We start from the raw sequence: 17,706 nt of genomic DNA, 5'->3' as shown, positions 1-17,706 counted from the left end.
CAATGAGCGGAGCGTATCTGTGGGAACAAGTAAATGAAGGACGTCCCTAGACGGTAGGTAAAGCCTTGATCGAGATTGGTTTGTACATAAATTGGAAGCGTGAGACGCGCTGAAACGCGCCCTCGCGACGCGACGACTCCACTTTAGTTTAATGGACAAATTCGACAGAGCAACGACTCGTGCACAGACCAATCAGTCTGATCAAGCCTTGCTTGTCGAGCGTCATCGGTCCATCCAATCAATCGCACGTGCTTGTTGAAGAAAGACGACTTTAGCAAGGTATTGTCAACCTTGATGTCACCAATTGAGTCGCAAATATAGCCCGGAATGGCTTCAAATCCACAGGAAGGGCAACCCCAGCCCGGCGACAAGACTTTGCATGTCTGGTCAAAACCCATTGAGCAGAATGGAGCTGCCGCGACCAATGGCGAAAATGGTGCGACATCGACGAATACTCGGCCGACTATCTCTGAGGCCGTGTCTATGATCAAAAAGGACGACTTTACCAATATTGCAAATACCCCATGCGCTCGCCAAGGCTTCATCACGGGAATTGCATCTGGTGCTGGCATTGGAGGATTGAGGTTCGTTGTTAAAGGTCAGTTGGCTACAAAAGAACTTGTAGCAACGAACATGGTCTAAAACAAGTGTAGGAAACGCTGGTAGTGCTGCAAACTGGGCTGTCGGAGTTTTTGTGCTCGGAAGCATGGCATCGTACGAATGGTGTCAATATCTGCGCCGCGAGGAACGTCGCCAAATGAAACGACATATCGAAGTGGTATCAGAGAACAGGAAGGAGCAGGCAAGAAAGATACAGGAGGCGAGGCGACAGCACAATAAGTTGGAGGCTGAAAAGAAGGCGACAGAGAAGCCATGGTACAAGATCTGGTGACCATCGAGCTAAGCTGTCATGTACTATTTGTGTGTAGGAGTATATCTTGTGCATTGGGTATAGCTACGGACTATAGGTAAAATAAAAAGTGTAAAAACTGAATTCTCCCCGACGAAAGGAGAAAGTACAGAGCTTCTTGGGTGAGTTTGCTTCCAAATTGCACCAAACATATGATCTCTTGAAGAGTAAGATATAAAGGGGGCCTGGTGAGGCCTTTGATGTGTTCTCCAGCAATTGTTAGGCTTCGCCCAATGCTAAACCATCAAGAAAGGTTTAAAAGTGTGTGTTGACCATCGAGATACCACTTCCCATCAGATAAAATTGCAAACGCCTGCGTAGCCGTAAAAAAATATCTATAACCGCCCCTAGCATCCGACCAACCCATGCTACCAAGCCCAAATACGCACCCAAATGATGTCGTTATCCTGTAGTGATGGCAATGTTGGAAGCATCCGTGTCTGTAAATCTGACCTTTCTCGGTGGTGACTGATTCTCCGACTTGAGCTTGACTCCTGAGCCGCACCCTCTGCGTTGGCTGCGTTGAGCTCGTGCATCACTCTCTTCTCGTTTACGATATTCAGCCATTTGCTGCTTCCGCTTCTTGGCACGAGCTTGTGCAAGAGCCGGGGTAGGTTTGAAGCCGATTCCGTTGATTCCAACACCATCGTCGTCCTCGTCTTCAGGGTCGTAGATGGTGATTTCGTCTTCGTGCCACGTCAGTGCAGCCCTGACGGGGTCGACAATTTGGACCTCGTCTTCATCAGAGTCGTCAAGGGGGCGTCTTGATGGTCGCTTAATGCGTAGTGGTGGTGATGCTGTTCTCTTCTTGACTCTTGACTTGGATTCGGGTAGCCTGTTTAAAGACGAATATGCATGTTGCTGCTGTGGTTGCCGTGCTTGTACATGAACACAGCTTTCTATACTCGGCAGAGGTACATCGGAAGGCAACACAGAGTTTCCATCGAGTTCGATATCTTCTTGCACGGTCGGGCGTGCATCAATACCAGCCTCTCTCATGATCTCATCGGGCTTCTGGCGCTTCCTCATCGACTCTTCCATGAGATTATCGGTGTCTTCACTGCTGACGGCTGCCCCGCCCCCACTTTCCAGTGCGAGCCCACGGAACTTGTGGGTGACCCATGACCGCGGGCTATTGCTGCCATCCTCAGTCTGCGCAGTAGTAGAAACGGAGGGAAAGGCAAACGAAAGGGGATCAAGTTGGAAAGTGAATTGTGTATATGATCCCCAAGACTCTTCTCCTCGCTTGCGTTTTGCCGTATTAGTTGTTTGCGGTGACGCGGTTGCCATTGTTCATTGTTTGTGTTGAGAAGCCTCAGTTGATTGATGTAGCTAGATATGAACGGGTGAGCGAGATACCTTGGATGGGTCCGCTGAGTTGATGGGACTGGGCTGGACTGTACTGCGTTAAGTTGAGTCTATTGGCTTTTTTGTTCTTGCTGGTCGTAGTTGCGTTGCGCAGCACCACTTGCCTTCACCTGGTAACTCTAACTTGAGCAAGTACCAAATTAGGCACTGCAGGGTAGATCAAAAAGGGAGGCACGTAAGGGAGATATAATTCAAGTACAATTCTTGAGGGCTGAATTATTGTAGGTACTAAGGTTAGTACTATGTATATCACGGTAGAATTGCTGATTGCTGCGTGACTACGATTGCAAGTATTAGCCTCGTGATTCACATGGAAATTCAGCGTTGCATCGAGATGTTCAGGTCACGTTGGATTTACTACCAGATGAGCATCGGATCGGATCTGCCGCTAGGTAGTTAATCATTGTTTCGGACATCAACAGCATACCAGCAGTTAATAAAAAGCAATAAAATATACATTTCCATATCTCAATAGTGTATAAGTATCTACCTTGGTATTCAGTCAGCAAATATGTGAAGGACATCCTCTTTGCGCCAGCTTGTGTAATGTTCTTCATCCCCTAAATTCATACATACAAAGGTACTAACCTAACGCCACTAATTCCCAGTAGTCAAACCACCTACGCAAATACCACTAATGCTAGGTAGTCTAGATTTCAGACCACTAACAGGTATCGAATACTCCAACCTCGCCTTTACATGCTAGCTTTAACATTATGATGTTGTCGATGACAACACTTTTCTCCCTTACCAAGTCCTAATTTAAGCCAAAATATCCAACAATAAATGTCCGCCTCTTGGGCGGTTGTAATGAAAAAAGGGTGTCGTCATGACCAAGCCAGTTGGTCGTTTGGTTGCGTACAAGATGGAAAACAAACAGAATACCAGGTATTTCATCTGGTTTGAATTGCCTGCGCAATGTTAGTTGGTTTAGAGCAACACCACTTCAAATTCTGGGGATACTCACTCGAAGCATTTTGGTTCTTGCACCAACAGTGTCGATACCGAGCTTCTGCAAGCCCTCGTCCTCCAGACATGATACCTGAGCCGGAGATAACCCTACCAAACACTGCTCGTATTTATGCAGCCTCAGAGCTCGAAGCCATTTAGCTGCCCATCGAGGGTCTTGGGAGTTGTGTGGAAACGCAGGCATGGTCCACTTGGGCTTCACTGGTGGTTGAATAATGAGCTCTTGTTGCTGCCTCCACAGCTCTTTCTTGCGGTCCTTGAGTGCTTGGATCAAGGGCTCGATTTCTCGCAGGCTTGGTAGTTCGGCGATGGAGTCGAGCGCAGATGCTCTCTCGGCGTCGGTTAGCACCGAGAACCATGTTTTGATCATGCAGATTTCATCGTTGACGGTTCCGCCTTCTCTTGACGAGGAAGAGGACTGGCTGCTGAAGGAGAGCGATGCGAAGCTTGAAGTTGGTGATGCTGAGAAGGAACTTGGTATACTGGAAGAGTATGAAGACATGATGGAGGCTTGTTGAGTATAGTTCAGAACACTGATTCTGGAGTGGTATTCGCTGGAGGATGGGAAAAAACAAGCAAAAAACAAGAGGATAGTTACAACTTCAAATATCGTTGTGAATGATAACTATTACTACACACGGTCTTTGTAGTAAGTAACTAATGGTGTATTTATGATCTATGGCGTGGTCAATCTGACGGCGACTGGGGCTGTTTATTGTAAATCACCCCAGGTCATAAGTTGGCTGGAGCTGGATTGAGCACGTATTTATTAATGTGATTCTACCAGAGCGCAAGAAGCCACCATTCTCGTCCCAGGCCGCTCTGACTTTTTGTCGTCAACATTCGATCCGCTACCGAATTACAGATCCGACACGGGCCTTTTAAGACAGCCCCTTGGCAATTTCAGCCTATTTTCTCCTGACGGTGGAAAGATGTTAAAGAAATATAAACACCATTTACAATCTTGAAAAACGAGTGCTTGAGCTAGATTCTAGACTCTGTAACGTGAGAGATATATGAGCAAGTTATTTCGAGTTTGTTTTAACTACTAACCCCGCTAGTCTTGTACTACTCCATACTATGTACAACACCAAACAGGTGCCGGCCGAGACCAGATCGTCATCCTTGTCCTCAACTTCAGTGTCAAGTTAGATTTGAATTGTCAACGATTGGCTATCCTCTCTTAGTTAGACAACGTTGTTCCAAGCATTTGTGTTCTCGTTGAGCTTGGTCCCGGCTCATATGTGACATAATAATCTTGTAGGTGAACGATATATCAGAGGCTAACGGTTCAAGGACTAATCAAATCTCCCGTTTCAACAATTATCGGGTTGTTCTGTCTTTAGGCGAAACAGGGTTGATAAATAAATACATAGTATGATCCGAAATGTTTATGTCAACTACTTATCATGAAACATGTCACGAGTTTTGTGAAACATCACAGAGCATTGCAGTCTCATGTGCTATGCCTAACTTGCATCATTTCGATGGCTATGGTTGCTTGACTTGCATATCTCTTATACTGTGGCTGTATGACGAGAACAAGGCCTCATCGTCCTACCTAAAGGTCTGCAGGGTTTATAAGTTGATGAAGAGGCTGAAAAGTTGAAAGCTGAAGCACAGCACGCGGGCAAGAGCTATTATACTATATATGCTTATTAGTAGTGCATTTCCACCAACTTTAAATGAACGTCACGTAACCATCATTCCTAAATATAAGTATTCAACTCTAAAGTGCTTCTGCTGGGTATCGCTAAATAACAACTCATGATGCAAAAGACATGTGTATCTCAACTGTTCAATCAAATAATCCATCCACCCATATTCACGTCTAACCACAGCACACCGTGGTCTCTTCGATTCCCTTTGACTTGTCTTCTGGGCCATCCAAACCCTCCAAATCGATTCTCACGACGAGCCAGTCGCAAAAGAACTTGCCCAAGCCGGCACCGATAAAGATGCTGATAATCACGTAGCCATTAAAGTACATGGCCAAGAGCATCACAATATAAGCTCCTGCGAACGTAGCAGCGTGGATAAAGGCGCGGATAAACTGCTGGAGAGGTGATGCCCGGTAGGTCAAAGTCTGTCGCGTGGGCACAACTGCTCCCGTGCATCCGGCCGCGGCGAGAGCAACGCTGTGAGTCGTAGCTTGGCGCTGGAAGCCGCGCTGAAGGAGAGCATCATATTCCTTTCCTAGACGACGGAAGAACTCGACGAGAATTACCAAAAGGATAACGCCGATGCAAGTAGCGGCCATCATGCCTTGGTTCTTAATCTGCCAAGATGATGCAAGGAAGCACGCGTCAATCGTGTTCCAATTCCACAGCATCTGAGACTTGTTAGATGAATATCAATTGGTGGGATCCGGTTGAGTGCTTCATTACCTCGACCTTGCAGGCCGCGCCGTCACCGCCCATGGCTCCGTGGTCCATATTTGGTGATTTAGCTGATGAATATGTCTGACTTGAAGTATTGGCAATGGCAGATCAGGAAAGAATTGGAGCGGAATATGGAGATTTGAGTCAGAGAATGAGTGGTTGTCCCCCGGATAATAAGTAAAGTAAATAAGCCAGGAGTTGAGGTGGTCCACCGAGAATGATTGAGCTCTTGTTCTTGGGAGGGGGCGAAAAGAGGAGAATCGAATTGGAAGCCGGAGAATTGAGAAGCTATATCAACGGTAGGAACGAGGTTGATGTACGAGGCTGTTGCCGCGGGAAGAGGAGGCTATTAATGAGGGGATGTTATTCCATGTCATGGCTAGACCCGAATATAGTTTTAATGACCAGATATGGGAGTTGATAATCAGCTCAAATTGATAGTGATGAGTCTCGAAATGCGGCATTGTGGAGTCTTTTTTGGAGTCTTTTAGAGTCTTTAGTGGATCTTGAATCGTTAATCCTGGTAAAACGTGCTCATTCCTGCTCAACTCTAAATCTTTCGCCTCAATTGCTTCATCAGACCTTCAGGGTTCTTCCTTTTCCCTGCCACTTCTGCTTCTGCTACTTTCGACCAATCCTTTAATTGAGCAAGTAATCAGGAAACATTTACTCGATATGGGTTGGTTTCCGGGCCAAGACCCTCCGAAAGGGCTCCCTTTAACTATTCCGTCCACAATATTTCCAACACCTCAAACATGCTCAACTAGGTCAACTAACGGACGGTGGAGTCTTTTCCTTCTTTACCTTGTTAGTCTTGGGTAACTATCTGGTCTCGGCAAGGCGTTGCGGTTCCTATTTGTATCTAATGCTATCACATCCTCTGGCTTGATGCTTTACTTGACATCCATCGCTCCTCTCTCTCCATCTTTCGTTGGTTGCTGGTCATCCTTTACTCTAATATATTGTCTTGTCTTATGGACCAGTAAGGAGTTCAACTACCACAACCATGACAACCACCGCAATGGCGGCTCTGAATGAGCTGGATGCTCGCCACATCCAAAACATGAGCGAAGCTCAAACGCTTGTTCCTCACTGGGGATATGCCAATCGTGCCCTTCCCTGCACAAACGACAAGGGCTCTTGCGAGTATCTTGACCTCGTCTACAGCGCCCATGACTACGGTATGCTCTACAGCGCAATCCTCTGGGCTACTATCCTCGGGATCGTCTTCATTTGGGCACTTCTTCGTTTCATCGGCATACCTTCAGCTCCCGCTATTGCTTCTGGTGCGAGTCCTAAAGCTGGTCTCACCAAGGTCCGTCGCAGCATCGCCTCCTTCACTCGACGATATCTTCTCCCAGACGCTTGCCGCGTCATCTTTGGCCGAACCACTCGCTTCCAAGTTGTTGTACTTACAGCTCTCATCATTTACCTCACTATTTGGAGCTTCGTCGGTATGACTTATCATACTTGGATCACTCCTGTCAAGAACATGCCCGGGGTGTACAATACTCGCACTTCTCTCGGCCCTTGGTCCAACAGAGTCGGCATTTTGGCTTATGCATTGACTCCTCTATCTGTCCTGCTAGCTAGCCGAGAGTCTATTCTTTCTCTTATCACCGGTGTTCCCTACCAGAGCTTCATGTTTATGCACCGCTGGTTGGGCTACATTATTTTCATCCAGAGCGCCCTCCACACCATTGCTTGGTCTATTGTCGAGATCCGCTTGTATCAGCCTCAGCCTGACGTTGCCGCTGCATGGGTTGCCCAGTTATACATGATATGGGGTATCGTGGCAATGACTTTGCTCCTCCTTCTGCTTGTTGGTAGCACACCCTGGGGAATTCGCCTGACGGGCTACGAGTTCTTCCGCAAGTCTCACTATGTGCTCGCCATGGTCTACATAGGTGCCTGCTGGGCGCACTGGGAACTGCTCAAGTGCTTTTTGCTGCCATCTCTCCTCCTTTGGTTCATTGACCGTGGATTCCGATTCCTTCGGACCGCCTACCTCCACTACCACCACCTTCCCTCTGGCAACATGGGTTTCCGGGCCGCTCAAGCCACGATCACTAGGTTCCCTGATGAGGAGCACGGAGATATTCTGCGATTTGATCTCCAGAACGACCAGGACCCTTGGAAGATTGGCCAGCACTATTACCTCTGCTTCACCGAAAGTAGCATCTGGCAGTCTCACCCTTTCACACCCATCAATGCTCCCCACGTTGAGAACGGCGTCGTGAAGCACTCGTATATCATGCGCGCTAGAGGAGGTGAAACCAAGAAGATGGCTGCGCTGGCCGCCAAGAAGTTCCAGGCTTCCGAGACAGCCACCACCTCTATCATCCTCACTGGCGCCTATGGTGAGACCACTATGGACCACGTTACACCCGACACCAACATTGTCTGTGTTGCTGGTGGCACTGGTATTGCCTATGTACTCCCTGTCCTCCTCGAGCTCGCCCGATCACCCATCTCCCGAGACCGCAAGATTGAACTCATCTGGGCCATCCGCCACGCCACCGACGCCGAGTGGGTTCAGCAAGAGATGGATCTTTTGCAACAAGCCCGAAAGGCCCTCAACCTCAAGATCCGAGTCTTCGCTACACGAGACGCCAGCAGCAGGACCAGCTCAAAGGTCCGGGTCGAAGACGAGAAGGATGCCAAGGATACTTCCAGACCAGTTGCCTCATCTTCGTCCTCCTCGTCCGACGTGATTGATGAGAGTTGTGCTTGCGGCACTGATGTCCCCGTCCGTAAGATTGGGCAAGGTATTGAGGACGAGGACCGTCACCCCAGCCTTCCTAACCTTATCAACGACTTTGTGGGTAACACCATCACCGGTCCCACGACAGTCTTCGCTAGCGGCCCCGGAGGCATGATCAGCGACCTGCGCACGATTGTGGCCGGCTGCAACTCTGCTGGGCAGGTCTGGAAGGGCAACGAACGATTCGACGTCAAGCTGGTCTGCGACGACCGCCTGGAATGGTAAAATGCTTGCTCATGAAGGGAAAACGATTTGCAATTTCTGTTTATTACTACATTAAGATACCACTGTTGCGATTTTGATTTTTGATGGCATTTTCAGAGCTACAAAAAGTTGATAGTATAGTTTGGGTACATTTCTCACGTATATATAAGATGGTACCAATATGTACATTATTGACATTCGACTATCTGCCTTTCTATTCAAGATTAGCCTATTATTGTGATTCTGACTTTTGATGTTTGCTTACATAGGTAGCTACCGGCATACATGCACTGCCAGTTGTGGAACCAACCCATGGGTCCAACTCCATAATGACGGCGGCCATGACTTAGTTGAATACAGACAGATACCTTTGGCCTTTAACGACAACTACTATGATAACAATACGTAAGTATATGAATCAAAGAGCAACCTAAAACAAAGTGTTGGCTTATATAGTCTATTTTGAGCCTCATATGGAACAATAACTAAAACCACTACTGCATAACACTACCACAAGCCCGGGTCTAAGAATTCGCTGCATAGCCGCACCACTCATTATGGGATCTTGATGGAGCAAAGTGCAGCACCCATGACACAAACACCCCGCACTCAAACACTCATTTCGGTCGAGCTGGGCCGAATACCCCCCGTGACAACAAGTTTCAAAGGAAGAAAGAGAAAAACAGCTCATAGTTAATTGACCTATCGACGCAGAATAGAAATAAGTACCTAGTGCCTCATGACCACATTTGCAGTTTAGCCTGAAGTCGTAGGATGGAGTATCATGATGGGCCCCCAAACTCTCCCATTTATCCCAAATCCCATACCTAGCTAGGTGAGTTATACAGCATAACACAGAACAGCACAGTAGATATAAACAAATACGTACCTATATAAAACTGGCTACATCTCAGATCACACCTCGATTCTGTCTTTTGAGTTACCTGTTCATTTTCATCATCATTGGCTCTGTTCAACAACCAACTGTCTATATAAACCACTCAATAACCCACTCCACTCCCGTTTAGATCTATATTCTTAACTTGACCTAAAAAAGTGACAACGATCATCATGGCTGACTCTTCAATCACTTTCCTGCCCCTCGGCGCCATTATTCAATCTCTTGTCGTCAACGGCGTCAACATAGTTCAAGGCTTCCCCACCCAAGAAGACTATGAGAAGCACAACTCTCCCTACTTTGGCGTAACCGTTGGCCGCGTTGCCAACCGTATCAAGGACGCTCGAATTGACAGCCTTAATGGCAAGGAAGTCGTTCTCGCCGCCAACGATGGAAAGAACCATCTCCACGGCGGCAGAGTTGGCTGGAGCACTCGCGTCTGGGACGGCCCCAAGCCCGTTGGCACCCGTGAGGTTCCTGGTGTTGAGGGTCTGGAGGGCGGAGAGAGCGTTGCTTTTACGCTTACTAGCGAGGATGGCGATGAGGGATACCCTGGCACCGTAGAGGTCACTGTTACTTACACAACGGGCACACAAAAGGTCGACGGCAAGGATGTCACTGTTCTCGCAATGGAGTACGAGGCCAAGCTCGTTGGTGGCGCTGATGAGACAGTCATCAACATGACCAACCACTCTTACTTCAATCCCAGTGGAAAGGAGACCATCGCCGACACAGAGATGACTCTCCCTACAGCCAGCTACCTCGCTGTTGGCGATGACCTCATCCCCACCGGCAAAATCGAGTCTTTCCCTGGCGTCACCGCTAACAAGACTTTCACTCTGGGTCCTCAAGAGCCCAACATTGATCACTGTTTCGTCCTCAACACAGATCCTTCATCTGTACCTCTCGACACCCGCAGCCAGTCCCTAAACCTCAACGTCAAGGCTCACCACTCCGGCTCCGGCATCAACCTTGAAGTCTACAGCACCGAGCCAACTTTCCAAATCTACACTGGAGCCGGCATTAACGTGCCCGCCGTCAACGGTCTGCCCGCCCGCAAGGCCCGAGCTGGTTTCTGCTGTGAGCCTGCTCGTTATGTCAACGCGGCCAACGTGCCTGAGTGGAAGAACCAGGTCCTGCTCAAGAAGGGCGAGACATACGGTGCTAGAACCGTTTACAAGGCGTGGTCCGACTAAGTTGGGCAATTCATCTGTGAAAAAGAATATCAATTGGATAGAGGCTACTTATCAACGCCCTGCTATTTTGAGATAATCGGAAATCAAAGTCAAATCGTTACTGCTCTGCTGATACTGTGTTGTACAAAATTACTCATGATGCATCCCGTTGTCCTAGGTTGTAGCCTGCTTGTCTGTGGACGTAAGATTAATAGGGGGGTATTCATACACGAACCTCAATCAGATTCATCGTCATCTCCCAAGAATGCCAAATCCGCTCTCACTCTCTTACGTCTCGCGGCGTATGAGTTATCCTCGTCGTCATCATCGTCGTTGCCGTCATTATTTTCAGCGTCACTGGCATCGCTTTCAATGATCTTCTTGCTCTTGCTTCGACTTGCACGGCCGCGTCCCTCAACACCCCACAAAGAGCTCATTTCCTGCGCAGACTCGACTTCAGCGAGGAGTTCGCGCCGTTCCTTGATCTCGCGGGCTTTGGATTCTGAAAAGCGGCCGTCCATTCCTATGTCGGCGAGCATCTTTTTGAGATGGCGAATCTTGGCCTTGGCATCGTCGCCATACTGTTTTAGCTCGTTGTGCCAGAGCTTTCGAACACCGCACTTGACAAGATGGCCTTGTAGCTTCTTGATTTCTTCAGTGTTCGGGTCGTCTGACGTAGCACTCTTTTTCGCGGCCGCCTTTGGCGCCTTTGCTAGCTTGCTTGCGCCTTCCTTCTTTTCCTTCTTCTTCCGCTTGGGCTTTGGAGGCTCATCGATCACATCCGAATACTCCTCTTCCTCGTCAACAATCGGTTTGTTCTCTGCTTCTTCTGCGGGTGTCTTTTCTTCTCCGCCGTTCTTAGTCTCTTGGTCCTTTTCTGGAGTTCCAGCATCAGGGTCCATGGTGACATCTTCGTCCTCATCTTCTGAAACAGCGGCCTTCTTGGACTTGGGTTTTGGCGGCGCTTTCTTCGGCGCCGCTTGTTTTCGCTTCTCATGGGGTTTCTCCTCTTCACTCAGATCACTCAACTCACTAAGCTCACTCGATTCACCAAGCTCAGACTCTGGATTAGATTCATCCTTCTTGGTAGCCTTGCTTGATTTTGGTTTTGGTTTAGGCGTAGGCTTTGCTTTGGGTGCGCGCTTTTGACGCTTAGGCTTTGGTTGCGGTGACTTGGCCTCTGGAGAAGAGCGCTTCATGCCAGTGCTAACCTCATCTTCTCCATCTGATCCAGCATCATCCTTTTCCTCTGGTTTCCACCCATCCATGAGTTTTTCCTAAGAGCAGTGTAAGTTCATGAAATAAAATAAAATAGCTGGCTGCAAGTGAAACTTACGACTCTCTGTTTGATGAGCTCCTTGCTCTTCTTCTTCCAGTCGTCACTCGATAGGAAGCCATCCTCGAGGCTGAGATTCTCTTCGGTTTGTTTGCGAACTTTGTTGACGGTAGTGTCGTCTGGGTCAGATTGATAGACTTGATAAGTGGCATCAAGCAGGGCTTGCTCGATCTCGTCATTTGACGGCGCCATTTTCGAAATATCGCAATCTTTTCAACAAATACACTTTTTAGTTTTGGGTTTGGTAAAGAAGGAGAAGAAAAAAGCGAATTGAAATGTTGTTGTACTTTACAGAGAGAAGTTTGAGTGTGTTCAGTTTGAGTCGCGTTCAGAACGCGACGAACAGCTTGGACAATTTTGTGGAGATTCCCATAGCGGGGAGGAGCTGTAACCAATTATAGCTTGAGCCTGTTGCGACAATCCGTTCTTTCCGGGGTTTAAATTGTCAATTATTGTGAATATTGAGACTCAATAATAAGCTTGTCTCTTGTATTAAATCTTATAGATCTCCCAGCCCGAAGAAGTGACTGGGCTATAACGAGTTTCTGTCGTTCAGGTGACTGGCACTGGGTTCTTAGGTTAGTAGGCAACTCTTATACATTAGTGGAGTGCGACTATTAAACTTGGCATCTTTCTTAGACCAGAACTTGCATACTCAGTTCAACCAATACTTTACATCATTTACTACTATCGATCAACTCGGCATGTCAGCTTCACTAGCCCCAGAATGCAACGAAGTCAAGGAGTATGTTTGTTTCTACCAGTTCAAGGCTCGATTAACCAATGTGCTTAGGCGTTATGATACGTGCTTCTTGAAATGGTACAGTGAGAGTATGTTTTTCTAAGCCCCGTCAGTGGCGACACAAGACTAAAGAAGATTCAGAATATCTTCGAGGACAAGAAAAGGACAATAAGGAGTGTGCAGACATGTTCAAAGAATACCAAACATGTCTCAAGGTATGTCGATATCGGCCAAACTCGAGAGTTGATTTGCTGATGATGGCCACAGGTTGCTCTGAAGGATAGAGGTGTGGATAAACTGGTGCAAGAGGCTCGTGAGGAGAATAAAGAGAATGATTTGAAACATCTCGGGGTGAAAAGTATGTTGTTTCTGATACTAATTGCATTTTGGCTAACTAACATGTATAGAATAACATGCATCATATGCTGGCGAGCATGGCGTTCCGGTGATTGCAGACAGAGAGGTTGGAGCCTTTTGCCGAAACATCCTTGGATGAACAAGAATCTCAGTTTTGATCTTTATAGATTCTGACCACTCGGTGCATTGATCAACATATTTATCTTCTCATCGCATTCAATATGTCGTTCTCACTCATCATGTTACTTTCTGGTCTTCGTCATCATAACCTTTTAAACTGCGGAATCAGACCGCTTACACGTGATCTCGAAACAACCAGGTGGCCCACTGTTAGCTCAAGTTTGACGTTGCTCTCCAGCTAAGGGAACGAACGACACGCAGGGGGGAACCAATCAACTCAATTTCTTAACATTGAGCTGGCAATTCCAATTCCAATTCCAATTCCAATTCCAATTCCAATTCCAATTCCAATTCCAATTCCAATTCCAATTCCAATTCCAATTCCAATTCCAATTCCAATTCCAATTCCAATTCCAATTCCAATTCCAATTCCAATTCCAATTCCAATTCCCTTCTAGAACTTGACTGTAGCTTCTGTTCACTCATTCAAGTCACCGAATAATTCCCAGCAATTATACTGAACATTGCCGACTTATTCGATTACCCTCACGGTCAACCCGCGGTCAAGCAAACAAGCAAGCATCTGTCTGTCCTTCGCTTCATCCCGCCAGCAAACCCACTACCACAGCTTGGCATAGACCTTATATCCTCCAAGCTTTTAACCAGAGGACGGCATGTACTGCCACGAGGAATAGCGCTTCTATGCACCCCTTTTCTATTCTGACCCTCGGCATCTTCGTCGCTGGCTACATCACTGCCCGTTGGGATCTGGTTACTCGTCTCTATGAACTTGCTATTTTCGCCTGGGAAAACGGTGTCGTCGTAAGTAAAACCAGACAAAGCCCCTCGTTCCAGTCGCAAACTGGGCAGTGCAGTGCATAAAACTAACTGCCAACTTCCCTGCAGACGCGCGCAACAAAAGCATTTGCTACACTCTCAGTCCTCTTCCTCGCCATTTGCGCACCGACCGTCTTACTAGCCAGAAAAGAAACGAATCTGGTACGCTCGATCTCAACATCCGACGCCGCTGACAATGGCTAACAAGATGGCTCCAGCATCCACGACGAATAGGAGTCGGTGTCTCGGCGCGGGAGCAACTTAGAAGGCGTGGTTCTTTTTAATTGCATCGTTCCGGTCGAAATAGTTGCTTGTCATGATAGAGCATGATGGCTTGATGAGAGTGTTCTGGCCGACGGACATTCGCAGGTCCGATCGCCCCGGGGTTGTGGTGGGATGGCGCAATTCCGTACTCGACGTATTTGTTGTCGCCATCCTCGAAGATGTTGATGTTAGTCTGGCGCATTGCGAGTCATCTCGAACACAATACTGACGTTAACAGGCACGGAATACCGAATTCCACCTCAAAGCCGGTACCTTCTTCCGCAGCGAGCTTCACCCAAATAGCCAAATCACCGAAATGTGCGGTCACAGCTCAATGCATGTCCTTGGGCTTTCAAATGCTGCCGATATGGAAGCAGCAGACCCTTCCTGGTTTTGCGCAACAACAAACTCGGACCCCCGAGAACCAAAAATCACATGCGCCAAGGCCATCAGCGTACAGCTCATTCTCTACGATCGTCCTCGGCCTCAGGGAATGCAATACGTATCACTGAATCCCATTGCCCTGGCGCTGGGCCATGATGGAACTCTGTTGGGCGACACAGTAGCTTCAGAAGGAGAGCAGGAGACACGAGAGCGTCAAGTGAAGGAAGAGAAATGCAAACTAGTTGAAAAACTCAAGCAGCATACCATTTTCAAACGAGTCCCCTCTGCGCGCGACAGAGCGCTGCCCAAAATCATCAACCAGATAAATTGGTCCTGGGAACTGGAGAAGACATTGCAAAAGAATGTGGGACGACTGGGGTCAAGACCGCGACGCAGCCTTAGTGTGTCTGAGAGAGTGGTTGAGACAGCCTCGACGATGAGAAATTATGTTATTCTGCAACTTTGGACATGGTTTACGCTGTATCTATTCCCCACGATACGCAAGACCTTTGTACTGGTTCTCATGGGCCATCGCATAATGGCAGAGATGTTGCTCTTGCTACTCGAGTTCAGGGTTAAACCCGGCGCCGCGGCTCTGAAGGACATATCGGCCACAGCACAGCAAGTTGAGATACGACTGCAACAGTTTTGCTACTGGCCGATGCAGTACATAACCTTGCGGCAACGAAAGAACAATTGGGCCAGTGTTACGACCAGCCATCCGGACTACATCCGCTTTTACAACAGTTTGTGGCTCGTTGCCAATGATGTTATCATAGGCATTGCTCTTGGCTCATATATAATCGAGAACGCAGATTGGGTTGCCACACAGATTGGTGATCTGCTGCGTACTTATACAGTTGACGCACTTCAAAGCAGCATTTCATGGTTGATGGGCTGGCCTGCTGGCCTCAAGCTTAACGGCGAGTTGGCAGCTTTTTTGGGAGATTTGTTCCTCTGGGTCATTGATTACTGGTCCAGTAAGTATTTTATTCACAAAACAACGATTGGTTGCAGTCTGCTGACGGTTGCCAGGCTGCATCGAGACCCTGACTCCAGCATTGCCCCAGATGGTGTGGTTTATAGGATTTTCATCGTTCGCTGGCGCTAGTATGCCAATTGCCATGTTTTCTGACATGCTTTCGACTCTAACCATTCACATTTACTCGTTCTATCTAGCATCTGGGAGGATATATCACTGGCAGCTCACAATTCTCCAGTCCCTCTTTCACCTCTTCCGCGGTAAGAAGCACAACGTTCTTCGCAACCGTATCGATTCTTGCGATTATGACCTGGATCAACTCCTTGTCGGCACCATTCTGTTCACACTACTATTCTTCCTTCTGCCGACGGTCGCCGTCTTCTATCTCAATTTTGCCATTGCGAGGATGGCTATCATCTCCCTTAAGGCCGGATTTGATACTCTCCTCTCATGTCTAAATCACTTTCCATTATTCGCACTCATGTTGAGAATCAAAGACCCGAGGCGACTTCCTGGTGGTATCCGATTTGAGCTTCGTGATACCCACGACTATAGACGTGATGGCATAAGTAACACTGAGGGGCCGCCCCCTACGTCGGTCATCTACCTCAAGGTTGGCAAATCTACTCCTAAAAGTACACCGCAGCAAGACTAACTTGGTCATTAGTCAATTCCCTTGACATTCCGAATTATGTTCAACCAATACTTCCAGATGGCAAACCGCATCCGAAAACATTACCTCTCGCCCAAAGTCTTCTTCTGTCTCCTCACAGGCAAGTTTGTGCCACCTATCAACCGGAAGAATCTGTATAGTCTACAATACAGCATGTTGCCGGCTCGCCGGGCAAATATCTGGGAGATGTGGAGGGCGTTGAATACGAAGGCAAAACCAACCAAGCGAATGCCATTGCCTTATATACCACCATTGCCTAATGGGGGAAGAAGAACGTCAGCAAACAATGGACGGGCTAGATAAATGATAGAAATATAAAGTGTTTAATGTAAATGAATAGTAATGAGTGGTGATATTGTTGGGATTATTGCACCTGGAGAGTGATGATGCTCGTCAGTGACAGTTGCTAGTCACCCTTGTCGTTTATTGAATCGATCGTGACTGAGTGTAATCAACGTCAGCGTGCTGACTCGTATCAAGAAGTGCAGTGCATACATGGCAATGGTTTGACGATCGTTGTAAAGGTGGCAGCCACACCAAGATCAAGGCACCATTATATAAGTTGGCTAATAGTTTCACTTCATCATCATAAAAACAGGATGCACCCCACATCCCCGGATCAGCGGCCCTTGCTGACTTATCCTTACCAAGAACATCTCGAACCCCCTTCATATCCTTCCAGCCTCGCGACCTCCTGCGTGATACTCCTATCGGTGAGCCATGTACATGGAAAGCATGGATCTTGATTATTCTACTGACTATCATGAAGAGACAGCGAAACCAACACGAGTTGTCTCTCCAGACTCGTTGCGACTACTCAATCGTGTAACATTGTGTGCTGTACATCGAGACACCACCATCACTGCTAACTTAGCGGCACAGCAACGTTCCCCACGCTGCATGGCGTTAAACCAACTGAGACAAGTATGGAAAGTCTATAGTAACGGACCCTTGAAAAATGTCAAGCTTGTTTTTTTCCCTTCAGCGGGGTCCGGCAGTCCAGGAGGATATCCCGAAAACTAGCAATGACGACAAGCGTGTCGTTTCAGTGCCAGTGACAAACTGACAAGGCCTTGCGCAAAACCTTGTCAGTGAGGTATCCAAGGGCCCTCCTCCGAATTCTCGATCGTGGGCTTCTAGACTTTGATGATCGGCCCACTTCCAGCATTTGTCGTGATAATAACATCCTCAAGGTTCAGGTGCTATCCAGTTCTCTTATCCATTAGGCATCTCATGACCCCACAAACTTTGGGTACCTGGTCTACCTCCAAGGGTCCAGAACCCTTCCCAGCTTCTCTCCACTACAGCTTCCAACTCAACGAAACTCAAAAAGACATCCCAT

The 17,706-nt window shown here is 47.7% G+C and overlaps 9 protein-coding genes across 9 annotated transcripts; 5 read left to right on the top strand and 4 right to left on the bottom strand.

The window, feature by feature from the left end:
- Positions 1-327: 327 nt before the first annotated feature.
- Positions 328-892, top strand: FSST1_011708 (COX20 family protein; the record flags this gene model as incomplete). The annotated part of the gene is made up of 2 exons (XM_083234865.1): positions 328-598; positions 654-892. The coding sequence occupies 2 exons, from the start codon at positions 328-330 to the stop codon at positions 890-892; spliced, it is 510 nt and encodes a 169-aa protein (XP_083081404.1).
- A 420-nt stretch (positions 893-1,312) lies between these two features.
- FSST1_011707 (uncharacterized protein) lies at positions 1,313-2,200 on the bottom strand (the record flags this gene model as incomplete). The annotated part of the gene is made up of 1 exon (XM_083234864.1): positions 1,313-2,200. One exon carries the CDS (start codon positions 2,198-2,200, stop codon positions 1,313-1,315), a length of 888 nt encoding a protein of 295 aa, XP_083081403.1.
- Positions 2,201-3,224: 1,024 nt separating this feature from the next.
- FSST1_011706 (uncharacterized protein) lies at positions 3,225-3,749 on the bottom strand (the record flags this gene model as incomplete). The annotated part of the gene is made up of 1 exon (XM_083234863.1): positions 3,225-3,749. The coding sequence occupies one exon, from the start codon at positions 3,747-3,749 to the stop codon at positions 3,225-3,227; it is 525 nt and encodes a 174-aa protein (XP_083081402.1).
- A 1,329-nt stretch (positions 3,750-5,078) lies between these two features.
- Positions 5,079-5,682, bottom strand: FSST1_011705 (Ctr copper transporter family-domain-containing protein; the record flags this gene model as incomplete). The annotated part of the gene is made up of 2 exons (XM_083234862.1): positions 5,079-5,579; positions 5,635-5,682. 2 exons carry the CDS (start codon positions 5,680-5,682, stop codon positions 5,079-5,081), a joined length of 549 nt encoding a protein of 182 aa, XP_083081401.1.
- A 952-nt stretch (positions 5,683-6,634) lies between these two features.
- Positions 6,635-8,617, top strand: FSST1_011704 (ferric reductase like transmembrane component-domain-containing protein; the record flags this gene model as incomplete). Its single annotated transcript, XM_083234860.1, has 1 exon — positions 6,635-8,617. The coding sequence occupies one exon, from the start codon at positions 6,635-6,637 to the stop codon at positions 8,615-8,617; it is 1,983 nt and encodes a 660-aa protein (XP_083081400.1).
- A 1,050-nt stretch (positions 8,618-9,667) lies between these two features.
- Positions 9,668-10,690, top strand: FSST1_011703 (galactose mutarotase-like domain-containing protein; the record flags this gene model as incomplete). The annotated part of the gene is made up of 1 exon (XM_083234859.1): positions 9,668-10,690. One exon carries the CDS (start codon positions 9,668-9,670, stop codon positions 10,688-10,690), a length of 1,023 nt encoding a protein of 340 aa, XP_083081399.1.
- Positions 10,691-10,905: 215 nt separating this feature from the next.
- FSST1_011702 (uncharacterized protein) lies at positions 10,906-12,197 on the bottom strand (the record flags this gene model as incomplete). The annotated part of the gene is made up of 2 exons (XM_083234858.1): positions 10,906-11,946; positions 12,006-12,197. The coding sequence occupies 2 exons, from the start codon at positions 12,195-12,197 to the stop codon at positions 10,906-10,908; spliced, it is 1,233 nt and encodes a 410-aa protein (XP_083081398.1).
- A 512-nt stretch (positions 12,198-12,709) lies between these two features.
- Positions 12,710-13,196, top strand: FSST1_011701 (TRIAP1/MDM35 family protein; the record flags this gene model as incomplete). The annotated part of the gene is made up of 4 exons (XM_083234857.1): positions 12,710-12,836; positions 12,889-12,962; positions 13,015-13,098; positions 13,155-13,196. 4 exons carry the CDS (start codon positions 12,710-12,712, stop codon positions 13,194-13,196), a joined length of 327 nt encoding a protein of 108 aa, XP_083081397.1.
- Positions 13,197-13,926: 730 nt separating this feature from the next.
- FSST1_011700 (N-acetylglucosaminyl transferase component-domain-containing protein) lies at positions 13,927-16,667 on the top strand (the record flags this gene model as incomplete). Its single annotated transcript, XM_083234856.1, has 7 exons — positions 13,927-14,046; positions 14,131-14,223; positions 14,280-14,334; positions 14,385-14,512; positions 14,564-15,689; positions 15,745-16,304; positions 16,359-16,667. The coding sequence occupies 7 exons, from the start codon at positions 13,927-13,929 to the stop codon at positions 16,665-16,667; spliced, it is 2,391 nt and encodes a 796-aa protein (XP_083081396.1).
- Positions 16,668-17,706: the final 1,039 nt, after the last annotated feature.

This window comes from Fusarium sambucinum, chromosome III (genome assembly GCF_050947815.1).
Source record: "Fusarium sambucinum isolate potato_lamoka chromosome III, whole genome shotgun sequence".
Lineage (NCBI taxonomy): Eukaryota > Fungi > Ascomycota > Sordariomycetes > Hypocreales > Nectriaceae > Fusarium > Fusarium sambucinum.
Note: the sequence above shows the minus strand (reverse complement) of the source record. Positions and strands in the feature narration are given on the sequence as shown.